This window comes from Protopterus annectens, chromosome 6.part0 (assembly GCF_019279795.1).
Source record: "Protopterus annectens isolate FY-2018-M chromosome 6.part0, PAN1.0, whole genome shotgun sequence".
NCBI lineage: Eukaryota > Metazoa > Chordata > Ceratodontiformes > Protopteridae > Protopterus > Protopterus annectens.
In genome coordinates, this window is record NC_056737.1 from 783583239 (window position 1) to 783608134 (window position 24896).

The 24896-nt window shown below is 38.5% G+C and overlaps 1 protein-coding gene across 4 annotated transcripts in view; it reads right to left on the reverse strand.

Moving 5' to 3' along the window:
- DAAM1 (dishevelled associated activator of morphogenesis 1) overlaps positions 1–24896 on the reverse strand; it is a 3124549-nt gene that overhangs the window by 649574 nt on the left and 2450079 nt on the right. For all 4 annotated transcript variants that reach the window (XM_044074460.1, XM_044074457.1, XM_044074458.1 and 1 more), the window contains one exon: positions 9145–9252. In XM_044074460.1, coding sequence (XP_043930395.1) covers positions 9145–9252 — 108 coding nt within the window. The remainder of the gene's footprint in view (positions 1–9144; positions 9253–24896) is intronic.

Consider the following 24896-nt stretch of genomic DNA (forward strand, 5'->3'; position numbering starts at 1 on the left):
CAGTCAGAAATTTTCAAAAAGTTTATTGCTGTTGTTAGATAGTTATTTAGAATGGGCTGTTCCCTTTAATCCGTTTTCTGATTTTTATAGTTAGCAGATAGCTTTTCTTGTTGGGCTTGGCACTTTTTCTAGCTCTATCCCAAGCAGAGTTAGGCTTTGCAGTTTTGATGCATTTTCTGTTGTTAGCCGGTTAGGCTTTGGATGTTTTTTTGGCCCTTTTCTTTTCATTAGCCTGTAGGGCTTCTTTACAGTCTGAAGTTAGCTGCCTCCCTTTAATTAGCCCGTTAGGCTCATTTTTGCTTCCTTACAGTCTTAAATTAGCTGCCTTCTTATTCTTAGCTGGATAGGCTTACTTTTTGGTTAAGTGGTTGTTGTGTATTTTCTAAGTATGTCAGAGAAGTCTAAATCTGGTTTTAAGAGGTGCTCAAAATGTAACCAGAAGATGTCCATTACAGATGGGCACTCTACTTGCGTGTACTATTTGGGTGAGGTACACTTACAAGAGGTCTGTGCGATTTGCCATGGTTTTAGTTCCAGGGTGTATCTAGTAATTTTGCTTTGACATGGTCTGGCAAGATTTGCTCCTTCAGCCAAGCATGCCTTCTCAGTACAGACCCAGTGACAGCAGCCTTGCGAGATGCTTCTAAGGCATCAAAACCACACTGCAAAGTATGTTTACTAACTTGGTTTGCAGAATGCATTAGCTGTTGTAAATCTTTATTTTCTGCAAAATTTGGAAGCAACAACATTTTATGTTTAATTAGTTCCATAATATGCTGCTGGTACTTCAACATGTGAAACTGGCAAATTCAAAGCCCTAATATCAAGAGTTGCAGAAGTATATACCTTCTTACCCCATCTGTCTAAAGCTCTAGAATCCCACTCCGAAGGGGTAGGGGTTTTGGCTGTAGTAGCCTTAATGCCTTTAGGTCCCTGGGAAATAGTCTCTGGATCCGCAGTGGGATTCTTAAAGAGAAATTTGTGAGATTCAGGTACTCTGCAGTACCTGTCATGCTTTCTAGGAGCTGCTGGTAAAGTATCAGGAGCAAGACTGGATTCCATGAAGACATTATCTACAATGTCCAGGACAGTGGGTATAGCTAGAGGCCTGTGCTGGGGCAAGTCTAAAAATTCTCTGAGTCTCTTTTTGGACTGAGGGTAGTCCTGGCATTCCCAGTGGAATTGCTCTCTTAAAGTATGCAAGGTTTCACCAAAAGAAAAATCCTCTGGAGGGGAGGCAGAGGGAATGGAATCCTCTGCATCTGAATCCTCATTGGTAGATAAGGGTATGTCCTGTTAAACAGAGGGATCAGAGTCATTGGACTCATGGTCTGTACAATCAGAAGGAAAATCTATTATTTGCCTTTTAGAGGGTGAAGGCTGGCTTCCCATAATTAAAGTTATAAGGTCTTCAGTAATTCTAAGCATTTGTTTTTGTGACAAGGGAGCTGGAGCATGCGCTTTGGTCATCGGTTTTCTAGATGTAGTGCGAACTCTGTATTTTTAGTAAAAAATGAAGCTGTCTGTTTAATGTGAACATTGGAAGGTCAGAATACACCCTCAGAAGCCGGTGTCTGCACAGCGGCTCCGGATCCATCCAAGGTAGAGAGACATCCGCAGGTTCCATAGACACAGAAGCAACTCATGGCATACCGGACTCTGAATGGGTCTCAGCAGAGGCCTGCAAATCTGTAGAAGTGGGTATCAGGGACTGCGAAAACACCTCACTAAGTAACGGTGAACTGGCGACTAGCTGAACAGAAGCGTCCTTGGCAGTTTTGGACCTGTGTGGTCTGTCTCTGTCTTTATCCTTACATTTTTTCAGAAGATCGACACTCGGATGGCTTATGGAACACATTTTGGAAAACGGAGAACGAGCACAAAAGAATTTAGCAAAAAGATAGCCCGACGAATAGTACTGGCGTTAAACAAGGCACAAAACCTACAGTGAGGAACATCGTGGTCCGTGGTCGTGGCCCAAACAGATGATGCAGTAAGAAAAAAAATCTCTGTGAGGTATTTGCTTTCCACAGGCAAGACAATTGTTAACTTTTTCTGACATTGGTTAGAGCAAGAAAAAAGGATCCCCAACGGGGTAATTAGCTTTAGAAGACTTCAGGTTTGAAACTTGAATAACGAAAATTTCAGGTAGCGGCCAACCGGCACTTGTGAACTGCTTCTGCTTCGGGCTCCACTCGGCAAGAAAAGGTGATGTAATGGTGTCGGCTGCAGAAATCCCAAGACTCATATTTGGGCCGACTGAGGGCTACCTGCAGGCAGATAACCCAATTGTGATGACTGAAACAGTGAAACACGAAGAACATCCTGTGAGAGGGTGGGGAAATGTCCCTGAATCTAACAGAGGTGGAACATGGGTCAGAGGAGGCAATGGTAATAGAGGACATGAGAAGGACCCTTCTCTTGCTACTGTGGAAACAGAGGACACCCATTTCTTAGCCTTCACCCAAGTCCTCAAAAAACTTCACTCCAGGTGAACAATGAGACTGAAGACAGAATAGCAGGGATGCAGAGAACAAGATGAAGATAACCTTGAAGGAGGAATTTTAGTCAGCACCCACTTACTTAACCAAGGAAATTCTACTTACTCTCTTGCTCAGAGTAAACCATTACTTTAGTCAAGGAGACCCCAAAAATGAAAGGTTATCTACCAAAGCAGGAGAAACAGGCTTAGCCCATGGAAACTTAGCAGGAACAGGGCAGACTGCCTAGCAGTCTCTCTGGATTAAACTACAGGATCATCAGAGTCAGAATTTTTACCCAGCAAGCCATTCAAAATAAGTCTATTCTCCCCAAATCCTAGATCCAAATTTTCTACAAATGTCACCTGTAGTGTCTTAAGTACTCAACCCTTACAGAAACACAAAAAAGTGCTCATCCTGAAGATGGACTATGTCCATATCTCTTTCACTTAACACCTGAGGGCACATTCGAACTGTCAGACTTTTCCATGATTAGCCTGTTTACATATAATGAAAATCATGACAAGTGAGCCAGCTATACAGTGCCACAACATTCTAAAGCATAGCCCAATCTATACAACTTCCCAACTGGAAACACAGCAGCAGCAATAATAGAATGAGACTGTGAAAAACTAAAGTGCACCAAAAACAAATGTCAACCAGAGATAGAGAGCCAATCAAGTAATCAAATACTTCAAAAATTAGAAGAATGCAATAACAGTCTGACCTGAAATGATGTTTGAAAAATAGACTGCCAGAAAGCTTCAAATACAGCAAAATATTACATAAAGCTAACAATCAGCTTGAGTTCATTTCTTACTGCCCGAGTAGCCGCTGCAAATGAGCTCTGCAGTCAGTGAGCCATGGTGCATTATGGACACAATGGGATGAGCTTAAATCTTGGAAAGTTTTTAAAGGTGTAGAGTGACTATAGCCTACAACCAATGGTCCTATAGGTTGATATGGATAGAACGAATCATGTAAGATCATCCATCATTTTGTCATCTCAGAAATGTTCTTAGTCAACAATGTAAAAAATAGTTCTAGGCGACTTGTTCATATTGATTAATATAGCTAAATATGAACAAGGATTTTTGCCAGTGATAAGTGGGTGGAGGACCCAACCTATTGGACCTATGCCAGGAACCCATGCTAATGGTGAGAGGGATGTACATTTCTGCCTACTTGAAAGCTCAGCAGCCAAAGGGGGAAAATAAGGTACTGGCTGGCTGGTGTTGAGTTGTCCAGCTTGGACTACCTAGGATAATGCTGTTGAGTAAAAGCTGGACATAAAACCAACCAACCTGTCAAACATGAACTAGAGATTGCTATACTTACTCAATCTAGGTTCACTGAAGGGGAAGTGGATGATATGATGATAAGGAGGAGGCTGGAAATCCTCTGTATCCAGGAGACAAGATAGGAGGGCAGTGTAGCAAAGCAACTTATCTTGGGATACAGAGACTTTCCAGGGGAAAGACGGACTAGAAATGGTGTGGAAATTGGGTTGAGTCTTCAGAAGACTGTGAGGGATGTCATCAGACTTTCTGATGGACTCAAAGTAATCAGAATCCAGTGTAAGGATAGGATAGTATTGATATTCTCAGCCTAAACCCAATAAAACGGTTGTGCTAGCAAAGGAGAGAGTGCACACTGGCAGCAGTTGCAGGACCTACTAGATAAAGCAAGACAACATGAGCTGGTGTTGATAATGGGGTCACAAATGCTCATATCGGGACAGACACAACAGGATACGTGTACTGCCTGGTTGCACATGGGTGGGGCAACAGGAATAAAGAAGTGGAGGCCATTCTAAAATTCTATCTAGCAAACGACTTTATGTTGGCCAACACATAGTTCAGCAAGAGACAGTCTCAAGCTCACATACAACAGTGGCCAACATACAACTCAGGTACACGTCCTCCTACTAAGGAGACAGCAGTGGGGTAGAATATTCAATTGCAAAATCACCACCAGTGAAACCAGTCATCCTACAGCATATACTACCGGTGGCCACAAACAGCTGCAAGCAGTGGTCTGAAGACACCAAGGTCAACCCGGAAGAAGACAGGTGCAAAAGCACAAGTTCAAGGAAATACTCAGAGCTTTAGAAACCTAGGAAATGGATGGACTTATAGGACTGGAAGCATCTCAAAAGAGCTACTGCAGCAACTAAAGAACATATATACAGCTGAGCCAGGTATGGAAATAAGGTACATAAGGAAAGCTTGTCCTGGAATGCAGAAGTGTAGGAAGTTATTACAAGTAAGGAGGAGTAGAGGCCAAATTCTGAGCTATAAAAGAATGGTGAGGCTAAAACAGATTACTGGTTGGCTAAGAGAACAATCATAATAGTAAAGAACAAAGCATCACGGTACTCCTATCAACATCTGGAAAGCGACTCAGTAGATGGCACAAAGAAACTATCAGGTTGCAGAGCTAAGACAAAGATAAAGACGAGCGTCATTAGACACCCAACATAAGGGATACCAGTAACAAGTTGTTCACCAGTCACAGGATTTCAAAGGCAGATGGAAGGAGTACTTCCAGGAGTTTGAGAATGAAGAAAACCACGAAGAAGCCATACTGCCCAGGCACAGCCTATGATGAAAGAGGAAGAGCAGCTCAACCTAGTAGTAGTAAAAACAGCACTATGGAAAATGAAGTCAGGGAAAGTAGCAGGCAAAAATGAGGTCACAGGAGATATGATCAAGATGTTGGGTGAGTTAGGGAGAAATAGCTCCAAAAGGTACTGAGGCAGTATGGAGAGAAAGGCAAATCACAAATGACTGACAAAGAATTACTCTAATGCCAGTGTAGAAGAATAAAGGGAACATTCAAAACTTTGGGCAATACAGGGGTATCAAACTTTTGTCACAGTGCATGAAATTGCTGGAGAGTGTGATTAACAAAATATACACATTAGTAGAAAGATGGGAGATGAAAGATCATAATGCATCACAACTGACCCGATGTTTGCAGTGAAATAGTTGAAGAGAAGCTGGACATGAGGAAAAAGTTCAACTGGGCATTCCTAGACTTGGAGAAAGCATATAACAAGGTTTCAAGAGAGCTGATTTGGGCAACCCTGGAAAGGTCCGAAGTCCCAAAAACATAGGTATAATTAGTTCAGGGTATGTGCAAGGACCAGTAACAGTGCAAACAGTGCTTAGACTCGGAGAGGTTTTTCCCAGTCAGAGTGAGTGTGCATCAGGGTTCAACTCTGTCCCACTGTTATTCATACTGGTGATAGACTACATTAGCAAACAGAATGGAGGGGACAATGTAAACAAGAACTTCAGCAAATGGTAGAGGGACTGGAGTGTAAAACTGAAGGCACACAGTATGAAACTGAATGCAAACAAGTCAGTCATTATGACAGCAAATGGGGAAATAAAACAAATGGAAAAACTGAGGCAGAAAGGAAAATAGTGGAAGAGGTTAACAGCTTCCAGTAGGTGGGAGAGGTGGCTGAGGAGAGGGGAAGTTTGAATAAGGACGTCAAACTAGAACCAGAAGAGCTGCAGCCAACTGACACAGAGCATCAGGGGTACTGTGTGACAGAAGAATGCCAAAGAAACCGAAAAGTAAAGTGCAACAGTGACAATACAGTAGTATTGTACCGTACAGAAAATTTGGCAGAGCAAATAAGGAAGTTAGAGGTGATGAAGTGCTTGAGATGCACAGTGTGGGACAGACAAAATGAGATCACCAGAGCAGAAGGAGGAAAAAGGGAGTTAATGAGGATGACAATGATATCGTTGCTCTGACTGGTGGAAGGTGAGAGCTGTGTAAGTCCAGAGCTGTCACCCTACAAATACAAGACGTTTACTATGCCTTTAATTTCCACAACATGCAATGCACCATGCCTGCACTTTCACACACTCGATTCCTTGGGCACCAGCTGCTTGTGTGTGTACTTAAAACTGCTGATTGTGTCAGCCTTCTAGTTTACACTGGGGAGCATTTAAAACAATGACTAGTCCTAGCTCTCATGCTGAAAATAGGGGACAATTTTCTGGTTGCGCAACTCCTTTTTTTTTTTCTTCCCCAGCAACCAGACTGCTAATTATCCTGTGCCAAAAGTGGTGCAATGAAATGCCCTGCTCCAACTGTCTACCTAGAGTAATAAATTTGACTCATCTTACAGAATTCAGAAACAGAAATGGAGTCTTTTACATTTTTTTTTTTGGTTGCCTATGAATATGTGCATTGAATCTGGTTGTGTTTAAAGGCTGCTACACCTTAAGAACTCATCAACTTCTTAATTCCTCTTTTTCAAAATCAGTACTGAGCATTACTATTCTTTAAACATATATAAAAACCAGCCATCAGCCAAATATAAACTACATCAATGATGCAAAGAAATGCCCAGCTGACCCTTGAGAACTGAGATACAGTGGTTTTATAAGGTCATTCTCAAACTCCACTCATATTCACAACAAAACATCTGCTCCAAAGCAGCTTTACTTGCACTATAAGTAGGGGCATGGACACCAAAAGGATACAGACCAAAGCTTGCAACATCCGATACAAAATCCCAGTGTTGTCCATTTCAGCATTAAGTGGCTCTATCTTTTAATGCTATAATTACCCTTACACACTTTCAGCAAAAACAGAGAATGGAATCTATTTTTCTTTCTGTTTGAAAGCAGGCTCAGCGGCTCTCTCTTAGAATAAATTCATCTGCCACTACCTAACCTCAATGCTACAAGCTGCTGAAGTGAACCTTGTACATGGGTCATACTAAAGAACAGCCTTCATGCTTATCACACTTGTTTAGTTACTATGCCATAATTCCAGAACATTAAAAAGTCAGGATTGTTCACTATACATTTCAAATTATACACATGTAGACGCAGTTCTTCAAAGATTAAAGAAACATTTTTAATTCTGTAATGCCAGTTTATAGACAGAATGGGTAAACTGTTCCTCGGATGGAAGAAAATAAAATACAACCACTGGATATAATTTTTTTCTCAGTCCTTTGTCTTCTTCTGTGCATGCCAGCCATGTGCTCATTCCCTTACTGATCTTCAGTCCCATTTGTTTTCCACTGCTATGACTGCTTCAACAACTGTTGATGAAGACAATACCACATGTCATGCAGACAGCCATAAAGGAGTACACTTTTTGCTGGCCTAATTCCACACATCCGTACAGCTGCCTGACATATATGATACTTCAAAGCCAGCATGATAACTTCTGTGTGCTTCAGTGTACAACTCAAAATGCTACATTGCTATATACAGGCTGGTGGGCCCTGCATGTCTTACTCCACGTGCTGAATTACTTGTCTTAGCTGGGCATCAGTCACAGAATGAATCAAGCTCCTTTTCTCCCACTGTGTTATCCATTCCCCTAACCTCCATCACTGGCTCCTTCAGCACCCCAGTCGATAGCTTTAAGATCACAGTCAGGGCTTCAAGATGACAGACTATGAAAAGTGAAAAGCTGGCTCTTCAGAAAGAGAGAGAAAGCAACTAATGAAATCAAGAATTTTTCCATATGAAAAGGGCAGGCAAAGCACAGAAATAGATTACAGAAAACAAAATGTGTCGTTAGCGACAATTTCACAAACTGTGCACTTAAAGGGAAAAAAAGTGTGTGCCACCTTCTTCTTTATTAACCTCTATTTTTTTTCCTATGCCATTATGTATCCCACTTGAACTCTTCATTTCAGATGTGATCCCCTTTCAAACTGTTCTAAAGGTTAACAGGAAACAGACAGACTAACATATACAAGTGAAATACAAAAATATTCTCATTTAAGTGATACTTTTGTCAACTGGGATTATGTGAAATTCTGTCCAAAACACTATATATTAACCAAAAATAAAATTCTGACCGTATTCTACTTCAGTTACATATGGAACACTCCTATCCAACAACCAGACTGTCTGAACTGGTTTGCCACCTGTTCAGACTGAATTCTTAAGGCAGCTGAACCCACCTAATGAAGCTACATTGGCCAAAGCTAGCTAAGGAATCTCAAGAAGCAGAAATGTTGCACAGCTTCAGAAAAAAAAAAAATCACAAAGCTGCACATTTTTCAGTAAAAGTGTATGGTAGACATTTAAACTAAGCAATGTAATATTTTTTTAACTCGTTTATTTGTGTAAAAAGGGAAACATCCGTAGTTTTATCTGTAAAAAACAGCAAGCAAATGGATATGAAACAAATATAGCATTAAGTTGAGCAGCACAAAATGGTAAGAGTCAATATAAACACAGGATGCTTTAACGCGACTTTTGCAACAGGAGTCTCAGATTGCAAAGATTAAGCTCTGGCTAGTGAACTAAGAACTGCCCAAATGCCAGACAGAAAACTACTATCAAAATCACAGGAAATGCAAGGCAACCAAGCCCTGCAACCATTTATTCTTTGCCAGTACCCACTATTAATCCAGATCTCCTTTCTGAAGAGGGCTAGGCCAGTCAAATCAAGGGTGAATTTGTGAATACTCATCCACTCAATCGATTTCCATCTGAAGGAAGACAATGTATCACACTCTAGTATCATAGGAGCATCTTTAGCTACATCCATGTGTACAATGAATGTCACAGAGGAAACCGCACATACTTCATGACGTGACTACCATTTTGAATTGCTAAAGGACTTCAATGGCCCATATCTGCCATGAAAATAAAAAAATACACATTACCTGCTGTCTCTGATAAGCAGAGAATGTCCTTTCTATGTCCTGAAGATCTAGCTCTTTGAAGACCCTTACATCATCAACATCAGACCATAAAGTGCCAATAAGCTTATTCTGTAAAACCAAGGGAAAAGAAAAAAAACATAAAAAATCAGTGTCATGCAGTTGTGCAAGGAGATTTTTTTTCCATACAATATCTCCTTAATAGCATTTACACTAATAAAAAATTACATTTGGTTATTTTTTTGTGTTTTGTGGTGAAAGTGGTTATGCTTCTGATAGAAAACATGCTTGCACAGTTCTATGTCTAACCATTGGTACATTCTACTCTTGGAAATCGTGTAACACTCCACTTAGCTTAGTTAGTTAGTTTAGGTCAGTTAAACTCACCCCATCCCCCCATATGTTCATGCAAGTCTCCAACAAGAAAATGCATACATTATGCCATGCATTTGGGAGAACATAAAAACTCAAGTCAAGCTACAGCTCCATCAAAACTGTTGTGAAATTGCCAGTCTTATAACTCATAAAAAAGGCTAACATGCCCAATGTACTTTTGCTGTCTACTAACTCAGAAGTTGTGATCATTCTGAAGCTCATTATAAAACAGCCTGGCATAACTATCAAGACAGGGCAATTGTACATCAGAAGAAGGAAATTACAGTTGTGTAAGTAAACTTATACTACACCATAAACGTACCACAACCTACTGATACTTTTCTGAAGTAAAAGCCAATACCAAAGTGCTCTGGCTGACTATGTTTGCAGATGACTGCAAGCTAGGCGAAGACACTGAATCCCCAAATGACTTAGTCATCCTGCAGGAAGGTCTGTCTCAAATTACTAGTATCTGAAACCAAATATAAAAAATACATTACTGTATCCTTTGGGATGTCATCTACCCCAGGGAAATACCATATTGACAATACACCCCCAAGAGCTGGCCCAGTTGTTTGGGATTTGGGAACTTATGCAAACAGTGATCCCACACTTGTCTAGAGTTGCAAGAAAGCCTTTTATACTGCACAGCTTATAAACACGGGGACTGTGTCTAGATATAGGGATGTCTTTTTTATTTAAATGTTGATTTTTTTTTTTTAAAGACATTAGTGCCGTTGGTACCTCCAGTAGTGTACTCACACAGTCCTTACTTCTTTCCTCACCTGCTAACCTCCAAAGCAGCCATTAACACTTGTTCTAAATTGCGACCATCACTATCGTACTGAAGAAGCATCTACGGTGCCCTACACTTTAGTGAGCTACAGACAGCTCTTACTACATCTCTATACTCACAGCCATCCTTATCACCTCAAAAGGAAACAGTTTACAGTATCCTTACTTCTTTCCTCACCTGTTAACCTCCAAAGTAGCCATTAATGCTTGTTCTAAATTGCAGCCGTCACTATCAAACTGAAGCAGCATCTACAGTGCCCTACACTTTAGTGAGGTACAAACAGCTCTTACTATAACCCTATACTCACGGCCATAGCCGGCCTTAGGCATAAGCCGCCTAGGGTGCCACTCTAGCAGGGCTGCTTTTCCAGTAAACTGGATGGTGGAAATAGACTAAGATGGGGGCACCAGATGGTGTGAAGGGGTACTGTGGAGCCCTTTTGCCTAGGGCACCACTTGACCTAAGGCCGACCCTGCTCATGGCCATCCTTAACGGCTCAAAAGGAAACAGTTTACAGTGTACAGTCATGTTTTACCATTGTGCTAGTTGAACACTTCTATGTTTATATATAAACAACAAAGACTATCAGTGAGTCCCAGCTCTACCTTCCAATAAAATTTATTTCGTTGAACAGTTCCTTCTCTAGCGCCTCGGCCAACAGCCTTTACAGAGTAAAACAGTAAAACTCATAAAACACTTGCAATATATACAAAAAACCAAGTAATCAATCAATTACATAATTAAACTATCAAATCACATAGCTTAAATATATTTAAAGTCATAGTCTTAAACAAGACATTGCCAGTTACATTCTCTGTTCATTCCATGTGGATGCAAAGTCCCAAATTTCATAATCAAAATGCATTCCTTTTGTCTTAACATATTTTTTTGCCTATCAACATCATTATAATATAATGGAACATGTTCCAGAACAGACACTTTTATATTCTCAATATTTCCATGGTGCACAGAGTTAAAATGTTCAGCAATAGGACTAGTAATTTTATTATTTTTAACATCTCTAATATGTTCTTTTATCCTATCTGCTAGCATTCTTTTGTTTCTCCAATATAATATTTGTTACAATCACAGAATATGACATACACAACACCTTTGCTCATACATGTATATTTGCCTTTTGTAACAAAAATTTTGCCATTTATTTTATTCACTTCATTTACAACATGTTTACATATAGCACATTTTCCACAAGGGAATGTTCCCAAATTCTTCACAACATTTAATTCATTAGTACAAGGCTTTTTATAAATGCTGTGTATCAGAAAGTCCTGTATATTTTTCCCCTTTCTATATGATGTCATTAATTTTATATTTTTCAGTGATGTTATATCTTTTTAATAAAATTCCAATATTCCATAATGATTTTATTACCAATCATAGAGAAGTTAGTGTACTTTGTAACAAAAAACATTCTCTCCTGTTCAGTCCCATATTTATTGCTCCTTTGATAGTTATTTTGTCTAGTAGTGCCCTTACTCTGTTTAAAGGCTCTATGCAAGCTATTTTCTACATCATCTGGGTTATACCCTCTATTTTTAAATATCTCAGCCACTTTATAGGCCTCCCTAAAAGCCATATTAATATCAGAATTGAGTCTTTTTATTCTCAAAAATTCCCCATAGGGATGGCTGACAACGTATGGGGGGGATGGCAACTATCTCCCCACATTTTCCAGCTTATTTCATCAAATTTTCTATGAATACTAGTATGTATGGGAAAGCCATTATTGCCCCTAAGCGAAATATCCAAGAAATTAACCTGATTTCCCTTTTGTATGTCACTAAATTTTATACCAAATCTGTTATTATTTAATTCATCAATGAAATTATCTGATGTCTCCCAATCCCCATGACAAATGAAAATTAGGTCATCAATAAATCTAAAATACCTTAGAACATTATTTTGAAAGAAAGGCAACCTATAAAGATGTTCATTTTCAAATAGCCCCATAAACAGGTTAGCATAGGCTGGTGCAAACGCTGCCCCCATAGCAGTACCTGTAACTTGTCTATAAACAGTGCCATTAAATTCAAAAAAATTATTTTTCAAGCAGAATTCCACCAGTTCCAGGACATAATATGTTTTAGGACTATCATTCAAAAAAAAATTTTATAGCTTCCAAGCCCAAAATATGGGAAATATTAGTGTAGAGACTCTCTACATCCACCGTAATAAAATACATATTTTCACCCCAATATATATCTTTTATTTTCCTTAGAAAATCATATGAATCTTGTATATAAGAAGGTAACAACAGAACTTTCTTTATCAATATTTCATGTAACATGATGCAAAGATTATAAGTAAAATATCCAAAAGCTGACACAATAGGCCGACCAGGTGGTCGGTTCAGATCTTTATGAATTTTAGGTAAGCAAAAGAATTTTGCAATTTTTCTGTTCTTTACATTTATTTTTCTATTTATATCCATTTGACTTAGATAGTGTAATCTCACACCTTTCTGTAATAATTTTTCAAAATCCTTTTCTGCTTGACATAGCTGATTAATGTTAGTTTTACAATATACATTGTTGTTATCTAGATGTTGCATACACATACTATAATAATCATGAGAATTTAATATAACTAATTTTCCCCCTTTGTCTGCTTGTTTAAAAACTATATTACAGTTTTTACTCAGTTGTTGCAACTTTTCCCATTCCAATTTTGTTAGATTATAAGTATGCTTTTTATTCATAAAGCCCTCTATTTCCTTTTCTAACATTGTATTCAGTAGAGATTCAAAACGTACTATATTAGAATTTTTACATGGAGGTAAAAAATAGTTATTATCTTTAAGCATATGTGTATTTAATAAGTCATAAGCATTGTTTTCATCTTCACTACCCGATGCACATGAATAAAAACTTTCTTCACTTTCTGTTTCACTATCTATTGCAAGTAAAACATCACAGTTAGTGTCTAACTCAGTTGCTTTATTTAATCTAAAGAAGTGTTCCTTTAAATGCATTTTTCGGCATAGTTGGAACAATTCAGTTTTAACCTCATACTTTTTAGGTAAGCATGTGGGTACAAATTTTAAACCCTTCTCTAAAACAGACATTTCTATCTTGTCTAGTTTATAACTGGACAAGTTAACAACATAATTACTATGTAAGTTATGTCCATCTACCTTTCTTATGTTGTCCATTGCCCGAGTCTCTCTGGCGTTCTGGATTGTTCCAGCCCCTTTTCCTGGTATTGGTATAATGTCCATTCGATTCTGAGTAGGTTTTATGAAATGCTTCTGGGTTTGCTGCAACTGGCAGTCTAGGAAAAGTTTCTCTGTCATCTTCTTCCCATGAAGACCCTCCACTTTCACCAGACAGGAAGTTCTTACTGGCATATTTTTCTGAAGCAGGATTTCCTTTTGAAAAGAGACACTCTTTCTCCTGTTTCTTTGAAAGCTAGGAAATACAAACGCCCTCTTGTGGTCATAGTCTCTAATGTCTCTAGTTAATTTAGATTTTTTCTTTCTACCAGATCTTTTCATAACTATTTAATTTGGTGTTAATGCCTGAGAGGAAATTCTCTAATGTAGAATTTGATGTAATATTTACCAGTTGTTCACAAACTTGTTTAGTTTCAACTACAAGTTTGTCTTTTTCATATTGTCTCTTTCAATTAAAATTGACACCCATTCTAAACTGCACCGATGTGCAGCTGCTATCCATCGTTCATGAAATTTAACTTCTACTTCATTAGTAAGGTCAAATGGTGTTGATGGATTCTTAATAGACCTTAACCCTCTAGGTGTTATATCCAGTTCAATATATCTTTCAAGACTGCCAATATTATAGAAAGTAGATGTTTCTTTAAAAATCAATCTTTCAAGTTTAGAACACAAGTCCTGTACATCTGGATTATCTGAAATAATGTTCTTTTTGCCTACCATAGCAAAAGGATTGGTAGTAGTTCTCTTCCTGGAATTTTCCCATTTCTTTATAATACCAAAGCCTGAGTCTCCTGTAGCTTCTGGTACTGCATTCTTTATCATTGATGTACCAGTGTCATTTCACTTCTATGTTTAGCTTGCCAGGAATGCACACTACTGGAACCCCTCCCCTCCTTTCCCTATGAATGCTCACTTGTATAGCATAATTGTTTAAACTGGTCACTTTACAACTGTATTTTACTGTTGACTTACCATTATCTGGTTCTGTTGTCATACTGTTCTGTTGTCTTGTAGCCCTTGTGAGGCAATTGATTGTTCCTGGCTCTGTGGTCATCCTTGGTCATAGATGTTCTGTTCGCCCTCTTTCAATTGTCCTTTTTCTGCATTTACCATTATTTAGAATGAGGTATCTAACATTCTTTCATTGTTTTATTCTCTTTCTCACTCTAACTACACTGACAACTGTACATTATTGTTTTTTTCTTTTATCCTCTGTTTTTAATCTTGCCCCGCCTCCACCTGATTCTCTACCAATCACGGATAGTCATAGTTGTTAAATGACCATACTGCAAACTGAGCCATTTTTAAAACACATTAGTGCTGTTGGTATCTCCAGTAGTGTGCTCACTTAGTAAGTGAAATTGTTTTCTGAAGCATTTTCAACCAGCTCTACCCTGTACTATTATGAGAGTATCTATATCAATATGTACTATATGTACAGATGAGTTGTAGTAGCTAGTTGTGCCTTTGTTTAATGTATGTTCATATGCATATTTTCTGGCTGAAGATGTGCTCTACCATTTAAAGCTATAGCACTGACAGTCTACTTGTCTTGTATTTCATAAAGTAGTACAGCATTGGAGGGTTAGGTGGTGCAGTTGTTTTACTCATGTTTTTCTATTTATAAGGATGTTTTTTTACATATTATTACTGTCACTAGTAACAGATGTTCTACTAGTATTTTGCATGGTAATACTGGTCTGTCTTTTATATTTTTTTTCTTTTATTGCAGGTCCTTACTTCCTTCCTCACGTGTTGATCTCCAAAGCAACCATTAATGCTTGTTCTAAATTGCAGCCGTTACTACTGTACTGAAGCAGCATCTACCGTGCCCTACACTTTAGTGAGCTACAGACTGCTCTTACTATAACCCTATAATCACGGCTATCCTTGACAGCTTAAAAGGAAACAGTTCACAGTGTATGGTCATGTTTTACCATTGTGCTAGTTGAACACTTTTATGTTTAGTTTACTGGGAATACACAATACTGGAACTCCCCTTCTTTCAATATGAATGCTCACTTGTATAGCATAATTGCTTAAATTGTTCACTTTACAATTGTATTTTACTATTGACTAACCATTACATGGTTCTGTTGCCATACCGTTCTGTTATCTTACATTCCTTTGATGTGGTGAGGCAATTGATTGTTCCTGGCTCTGTGGTTGGCCTACATCACTCCCTTGCACAAAGGTGGAAACTCCACAGAACCCACAAACTACAGAGCAATTGCTATCCTTTCACCCCTCTCTAAAATACTCGAGAAATGCATTCACTCCCAACGTCTACATCACCTCCTATTAAACAACATGGTTTTCGCCCCCACCACAGCACTACAAACACCCTTCTAAGTTTTACGAACACCATGAATCATTACAGAAACCAAAACAAACTTGTTTCTGCTATCTTCCTTAACCTAGCTAAGGCCTTTGACACAGTCTCACATCAGAAATTGTCAGAACTATGCACTTTGAATATCAATCACTCGACCCTATCATGGTTCCATAGTTACCTAACTAAACACCAACAAACTGTCAGGTGGAAACGAGAACTATCATCTCTACTCCCTGTTAATATTAGAGTCCCACAAGGTTCCATATTAGGACCCCCTCCTTTTTAATATATTCACCAATCAATAACATAAATCTACTCTTCTAGCCTCAGTTATTCAATATGCAGATGATTCGACCCTTACATGTAATGCACCCTCCTTTTCACAGCTACAGGAAATCACACAACAATCCTTTCTACAAGTTGAAACAAATCTAATCTTATTTTGAACCATAGCAAAACCAAGCTTATGCTTTTTCTCCCCACCAAATCATCTATACCTCCTACCTCTTTCCACATACATTCCTCTAACAGCACACACATAAATGCCGCCTCTCAAACTAAGCTACTAGGTGTTATCATTGATGAACTGAAATTTGATATTCACATATCTCAAACCATTCAAAAAAACACATCAGACTTGGCTCTCTCTACCGCATTAAGACATTTCTTACTAACCAAGCCAGATAAGACATCTCCAGAAGTCACCTCCTATCTACTCTATTCTATGCTTCTCCTATCTTTACCATACTTAGCAAAACTGAACTTTCCAAACCTGAATCTTGCTATAACAAAATAGCCAAATTTGCCACTAACTCCCAACACAGGTTGGACCATTGGTTCCTCCTTACAACAATTAAAGTGGTTAGAACTTCCCCAACATCTGATCTATACCAAACTCATTTTTAACCACAACTTAGTATACCACCAAGATAAAATACCTGCCTTGCAACAATTTCTCCAGCCATATAAAACTACTCGCCAAGTCCGTTCTACTGACAAAACCCTCTTCTGCAAGTCTCCAAAAGCAAAAAACAAGGCTGGAGATTCCCTCTATTCCTACTGCATTTCAAAAATTTAGAACAACATTCCCCAACACATTTAAGCATTAGATAAAACTCAATTTAAGAAACACCTAAAAGGCCATCTATATAGCAAATGGATCTGCTCCTGTATCAGCCCTGGCTAATCCCCTTATATATCTTACCTAACCTGTGAATCTACGCTTTCATTTCTTATGTACTCCCTTCCTTAAACTCCTTCCTCCTTCTCTATTTATACAAAGTTAATCTTTTCACTTAAATAATTCTTGCCTACATCAACAACATTTTTATGATGTCTATTTCTCATTGTACTATTGATTATTCTCACAATTGTTACTGCTCTACCTAGAAACCAGTTGCACAGTTGTATTTTTCTTCTCACATCAATGTATTTATACTTTACATTAATACCTATGTAAATTGTACTATTGAAGCTTTTCTACCTGGGCCTCCGCTGAAAATGGGCTCACACCCAGTTGGACTATCCCAGTTAACAAATGTAAAATAAATATAATTGTCCCCCTTTTCTCAGCCCTCATCTGACCATCACTGGCATATATCTGTCCACAGACAAGCAACTGAAATGCCCACATAGATACTTTGCTAAAAGGATACAAGACATAAGCAACATGTCATACATGGACAGATTCAACGTCTTGTCACAAAACTCGGTATCCTACAAACTGATAAGTGTTGACTTGTGTCTAGCATACAAGGCATCCTCTGACCCATTACTCATGGATTTACTGCACATTAGCAAGTCAAATGGCATCAGAAATACAGATCTAAACCTCTTCTGCAACATCAACAAAATGGTTTGGAAGGACAAATGTATCTTCAAGAAGAAACTACTGCTGCTGTCGAACAGACTCTCCATCCACATAAAACAAAGTGTCCATATTCAAGCACAACTTAGATCTATGGATTGGAAACAGAAAATTTACTACAGGACTACTCCCTCTACTACTAATGGACAGATGCAGCTCCTAAATGTTTTATTCCATGATCCCCATTACTTTAATTCGGGGTAATATATAATTATTAATCATGGGATGGGTAAAGCCAATCTATAACCAAATGGGATTAACTTACTTCGAGCAGAGAAAGGGAAATTGGTTAGGCTTAAAATGGTCCTCAAGGGCAGCTATTCTAGTACTTAACCTATAACAGTAGATGTTTGAATGATCACTGATGCAGTAGCCTTAGCTATGTAGGTTGTTTGCTATACAGGATACAACAGGCCATCTTCCAAAGCTTTCAGGACACCTTCCACACACATAAGCCATTTAAGTTTGGGAACCAAGCCCTTCAGAGCTTTCATGCCAACACAGAGGGGAGGTTAAAGCCCAGATATGACAATGCTAGGAGCATAACAATAAAAAGTCCACACCCTGGCATAAAGACATACAAAATATAAGGGGGATGGAGGGAGCAATTACTGCAGCAGTGATCATTTGAACATCTACTGATATATTAAGTTTACTTACACAACTGTACTTCATTTGATCACTGCTGCAGTAGCCTCAGGTATACAGGTAGATTACCATAGTGTACACTGACTGGGAGGAAGAAGGATGAGGGTCCGAGTCCCAGGATAATAGTCCTGCAAGGCCTGTCCTAGACATGAAAGAGTTCAGTTTATATTGCTTTGCAGAAGTGTACACAGAAGTTGTTACTTACACCATTCAACCCTTTCCAAAAAGCCACAGAAGAAGCCAAGGCTCCGGCAGGGTGAGCCTTGACCCTGCCTGGAATGTTGCTGGGGTGAGTATAAGAAGAAGTAATAGCATAAAACAACTGTTTTTTTCCTTACATTTACAAGAAATTAACAACTGGTTAGAAGTCCTGAAAAATTTTGTTCTGTCAAGACAGTAGTACCTCAGTTGCCTGTGGATATTCAACATATGGAGTATACGTTCTTCCTCATTTTTAGGTTCTGTGAAGAAGACAGGGAGAGGGACAGCTTAACTTAATGCAAAGCCAGGCACCACTGAATCTGAATTGGCAGAATGGCCCTAGATAATAGTGGGAAGTGTGAAAAAGCATAGAAAAACATTCCTGTTCAAGAAAAGAAAACGCATCTGTTTTCCCAGAATTATTGCATGGAATATGAGAGTAGAACTTTGCCAACAGACTGTTGAGAGTGGAGGCAAACATATACCTACTTGAGGGGATCCCCCACAACTGGAGTAGTTTCCATTCATTTATTTTTATCCTGGTCCTGTTCAGCTTTGCCTGCCACACAGTTTTGCACTGACTGTATGTGAGATACCTGTAGAATGCAATTGTCCTGCAAAGCTATATCCCAGACTAGGATGGCTAGTCTGCCCGGAGGGTAAGACTTGGTTCCACCTTGTTTGTTTATGTACTGCATCACTGTGTTGCTGTCTGTAAATACTTGAAGAGGTCCCAAAGATGACAATTGTTTTGAGAACTGACAGCATTTATATGAGCTAACATTTTACTTTTGTGCATTTTGGTTTGTCTTTTTTTTGTTCCAAAGACTCTGCATTTTTACCTCCATAGACACTGCTCCCCAAGCAAAGTCTAAGGTGATGTTGTGAGTGACTGACTGCTGGAGCAGGAAGGAAGAATGAGAGACCTGGACTTTGAGAAATTTATTGTCTCTGCCACAAAATCTCCATTTTCACAAATCGCAAAACTGGAAATTTGAAGTATCATGCTGGAAACAAAACGATTTCAGGTACCAGGCAAAGATCTAAACACAGATATATTTTTCCTGTGGAAGACCAGCTCTTTGAACTGAAGTGTCCAGGAGCCCACCCCAAGAAAACAATCCTGTGATAAACAGGGTCAGACAAGACTTCTGTATGTTTATTAAAAAAAAAAAAAAAAAAAAAAAAAAAAAGAGCTCTCTGAATCCCAGTCTGTGAAGGAGACCCCTTTTTCCAGCTATTAGATTCCTGACATGCTTAAAAAGTCTCTGCAAAGATAAGCAATTCATCTAAGTACAGAAAAATATGTCTAGCATGCAGTCTGCGGTAGACTATCACAGGAAGCAAAAACTTTGTGAACCCCCTTGGAGCAGTAGATAGACGAAAGGGCAATGCAGACAACTGATAAAGTGATCAATACATTGAAAACCTAAAGAAACGTGAAATTTGAATGTATTTGAATTTTTTCATGTAACATAGGCTAAGTATTCTTCAAGGGCAACAGCCACTATAGGAATGATAAGTAGCTCATAAATCTCAAATGGGGAATAAGTTTTAACAAGCTGTATTAAAAAGAGAGGAATTTAAGGAATGGGTAGAGGAAATTATTTGAGTATTAATAGGACAGACAGAAATATCTTCAGAAGTTATAATAAGTGGGATAAAATGAAAATGGAGTTTAAAAATAGGGTAGAAATAAAAGAGAAAGAAATATGGTTAAGAAGCAACAGGAATTACTTAGAGGTGCTGATAAAGGTATTGCAGAATAAGGACAATGTCACAGAACAAGATGCATAGTGATGGAAAGAAAATAAGGGAGTATCTGGATAATATGCATGACTTTAGAAAGACTCCTGTTAAGCAACTGTTTGTTGATGACTCCAGAGCACAAAAACTTTTAGCAAAACGACTTATGCAACAGAAAGAAGAAAGGACTGTAACCAAACTTTGGAAGCCTATAACAAGAAAAATAACTAAAGATCCTGCAGACGTGATAGAGGCATTTCAGAAATGTTATGAACATTTGAATAAAGCAGGGAAATTAAGAGCAAAAATGGAAATATTTATTAAAGATTTAATTATGCCAAGGTTAGAGGAGCAGGAGCCTCAACAACTAAGACAGAAGGAACCGAGATAAAAACAGTTAAAGATGATCAATCTTCAGAAAAGTGTCCTAAAACAGATGATATTCCTATAGAAGTCTGGAAGTTAAAAGGGAAAAAGTTGCAAAGATCTGGAAGATTTTGTTCAACAGTATTTTAAAAGGAGGGGAAGCATCAACATCTTGGAAGAAAGCTGTGGTGGCTGTATTATATAGAGAAAATAAAGACCCATATAGACCCATTTAAATTTTAAACCATGATTATAAAGTGTTTAAGTCTACACTACCTAAAAGTATGTCAAAGGTGTTGCCAAAATTGATAGATACAGATAAATTTGGTTTTGTGGAGGGGCAAACATTTGACAACATTAACAGACAATGGTGACCTAGACGGAAGCAGAATAAATGAAAATACCACAGGTGCTGGTGGGTCTTGATGTAGAGAAAGCATTCAACAGAATAAGCTGGGATTTTATGAATAGGGCAATGGGAGCATTTGCATTCCCTGATACAATAATAAGATTGAGTAGCAGGATATATGAATGATCAGAGGCAAAAATTAAAGTAGAAGGTCTACTCCCTGACAAGTTGTATTTGAAGAGAGGAACTAGGGAGGGGTGTCCTCTTTCCCCTTATTTGCTTTATATTTATAGTTATTGTCAAAGAAAATAAGGGACTCAGAAATGCAAGGATATAATTAGTATGGTAATCAAAAAATGTTATTTTCAGATATTATTTTGTACCTGTTAAATCCAAAATACAGGAAAGGACATCCCAGTGTTGTGGGATCATTCTAAGACAGTTTCAAATCTTTTTAGGATACAAAATTAATAAAGATAAAACAAAGGCTATAGCTGTAAATTATGTACCCACACACAAACTGGTTTTGCAATACCTATATTTATGGGGACATAAGATGACGTATTTAGGAGTATGGATTAAAAAGGCTTCTGTTATGGCAGCTAAGAATATGTGGGGAAAAGACTAAACAAAAGGTAATACAAAAACTGAGAAACTGGAAGGTCATTTATGGACATGGTTAGTAAGGTATAAGCAGTGAAAATATTTTTAGTCTCTTTAGTTTTATATAAGGGCCAGACATTTTTATCAATCAGATGATAAGTCGCGGTCAACAATTAATAAAGAGATGAAGAAATTTATCTGAGATGGGAAAAGGGCAAGAGTTAAGTGAAATAAGCTGATCCTTTCAATAGAACAAGGTTGTTTAGACCTGATTTGAAGGGATATTTTAGAGGCACACAGCTAAGGCTCGTACAGATAACACAAACAAAAGGTTATAATTCAAAACGGAAAGGAAGAATGATGAAGCAGGGGAGAACTTCAAGAAATAATGCCATAGTGGGATTTTAGATACAGATCCTCAAGGAGAAAAACTATACAGAATATTACACTCAAAAAGTAACAAAAAGTATGCTAAAAGCTAAGCTAACACAAGAAAGGAGATTTTGCCAATAGGGATGACTGCAAGAGTGGTACAGAAAATAGGCAAAGTGGTTGGAGTTCACTGGAGAAAACTTGCAAAGGAACCAAGGAACTGGGAGCAAATAACTATGGAGGAAAAGGTAAGAGAGTGGGATGAAGACTGCATTCCAGAGATTGCCTTCCCAACCAGCAATGACTATCAGAGCATAGGGAAAGAGAAAGAATATTAAGTGAAAGACCTGTTCTGGTGCAGGTTTTAGTTGAATCTAAAAGAGAAGCTGCTGTTATGAAAGGGATAATTCGTAGGACATATACAATACTGAATGATAATTATAAGAATAAGTCAAGAAGAGGTTAGAAATGATTTGGAAGACACTAGCAAAACAATTCACAAGACAACAATGGGAGGACATATAAATGGCTCTCAAATATGTAAAAAGTCCAGAAGGTTTAGGATCATTGTTTGAAAGTGCTTACATAGATACTATTATACCCCAAGCAGACTTCAAATAACTTTTCCTCAGGTGTACAGCCATTGGCACCTGAACCATAGAGAGAGGGGGAGGGAGTGCCCCCCCCCCCCACACTTACGGCTTAAAAACCTGTAAGGACTTATGCGTGCATCGCACACTATTTAAACACAAAAGTGTGTGGAAAATTACCTGCCCATTCAGTAGCTGGTGTGCTCTGCTGCAGAGACTTATTTGCTCCATTTTATTCAATTCAGTGCTCCATTGCATTTCTGCAGTAGCCTGCCATGATAAGATGTTTATATGCGTTTTCCCCAAGGCTGTAGCTCTGTTTTATATAGCTGGTGCTCCATTTCATATTAGTAGCAGGTGCTCAGTTTTATATTAGGTGTGTGTGATTAGTAGCTGGTGCTCTGTTTTACATTAGGTGTGTGATTAGTAGCTGGTGCTCTGTTTTCCATTAGGTGTGTGATTAGTAGCTGGTGCTCCGTTTCATATTAGGTGTGTGTGTACTTAGTAGCTGGTGCTCTGTTTTCCATTAGGTGTGTGATTAGTAGCTGGTGCTCCGTTTCATATTAGGTGTGTGTAATTAGTAGCTGGTGCTCCGTTTTATATTAGGTGTGTATGATTAGCTGGGTGCTCCGTTTCAGATGTTTACTAGGGGTGTGTGGGTGTGTGCGTGTGTGTGTATGTGAAATGCCCTAGATATGTTTAACTGGTGGTTAGACTGAGGTTCAAACCATGTACCTTAGGTACAGGAGCCTGCATTCTCTACCCACACCACCACTTGTGGTTTAATCCATAGGTCTCAACTGTCTAGATTTTCACAAAATACTTGGCTCATACTTTTAGTTTGTTCCTCTTAAAATTTGTGGTTTTCTGGCAAATCAGTGAGAATGGAATTTTCTAAATAATGATAGCCCTTTACGTTTCAGTCTTATCTTTTTTGGAAACACATGGCAACACAAAACACTTTTAGCAACTTTCTAAGATTATACAAGCAATATTTAAAATGTGTCCCTGGTTTTGGGCATTTGTCCCTCCCCCCACAAAAAAATAAATAAATTCTGGCTTTTTCCAGATTTCTGGTGCTGTAACATTGAGAGATTTAGTCGTGTCAAGTGGATGGTGCAGTGGCAGTGTTCTCACCTCACAGCAACAGGTTCTCTGGTTTGATTCTTGGCTGGGGTGCCTTCTGTGTGGAGTCTGTATATCCGGGTTTCCTCTAGGTGCTCCAGTTTCCCCCCATGTTACAAAGACATATATCTGGAGCATTACTCTCTGGACCTCTGCTAAAAATTGGCCTTGTTCCAAGTTGGACTTTCCTGCTAAAAAAATTTACAAGGAGCTGAGAGCTTCAGTGGAAGAGAAGTTTAGTGCTGCTTATTCCAAATCTGTTTGCATTGTTAGTAGCACAACAGGTAGTAGCCTTACTTTTGAGGCAAAAGGCTGAGGGTTCTAGTCGCACAGTATGAAGATGGATCGCTGATACTGTACTGTGTTGTACTTTAAAGGGAGTGGATGATGCAGTCCTGTGAATGTCCTCCTTTGGAGGAATTACCTAGTAACTATGAACTTGTTACTGGTTTACCATCCATTCCCTACTGCAATATTACTCACTTATCATTTTTAATGTAACATAGGCAAATTATTCTTCAAGGGCAACAGCCACTTTATTTTAGATGAAACAATGAAATACAAAGTTGTTTCCTAGCAGCAACCTCTTCATTAGTTACAGATCCCTATAATGTGGCATTATTTACATTTACTTCTGCAGATATTTTGCATATTTACTGATATTGGTGGATTGTAATGACAGAAGTTTGAGTGGCCTTTTATGGTTGAAATTTTCTAAAATGGGTAGTTTTGTCATTATTGGCTCATGCATTTTGTATCATTGCTTACTAGAAGACTTTTCAAAACTACAAATTTAAAACACAGTCTAACAACTGGTACTGTATTATACAAGGAATAAAATTTAATACAATCAGGAAGGTGAATCAAAGAATGCATACACGTGCGCATGACCCTAAAAATGTGTTTGAAAACAGCCCAAAAGAAAGTGTGAAAGGCTCAAAATCATGGGCAAGTTTTAAGCTTTACTCTTGTTACCAAAGCAATGGATGAAGGTAAAACAGTTCACGCCACATTACCTTGACTTGGCCAAACATTTTGACACAATCCCCTACTCAGGTGTAGTACAAAAGATGAATAATGTAGGAGCAAACACCTGCATCACTAGCTGGACTGCCAACTTGCTCACAGGATGCAGGAGATCAAAACAGGGGAAGAGGACCAATCACCAATGGAGTCCATCAGGGTT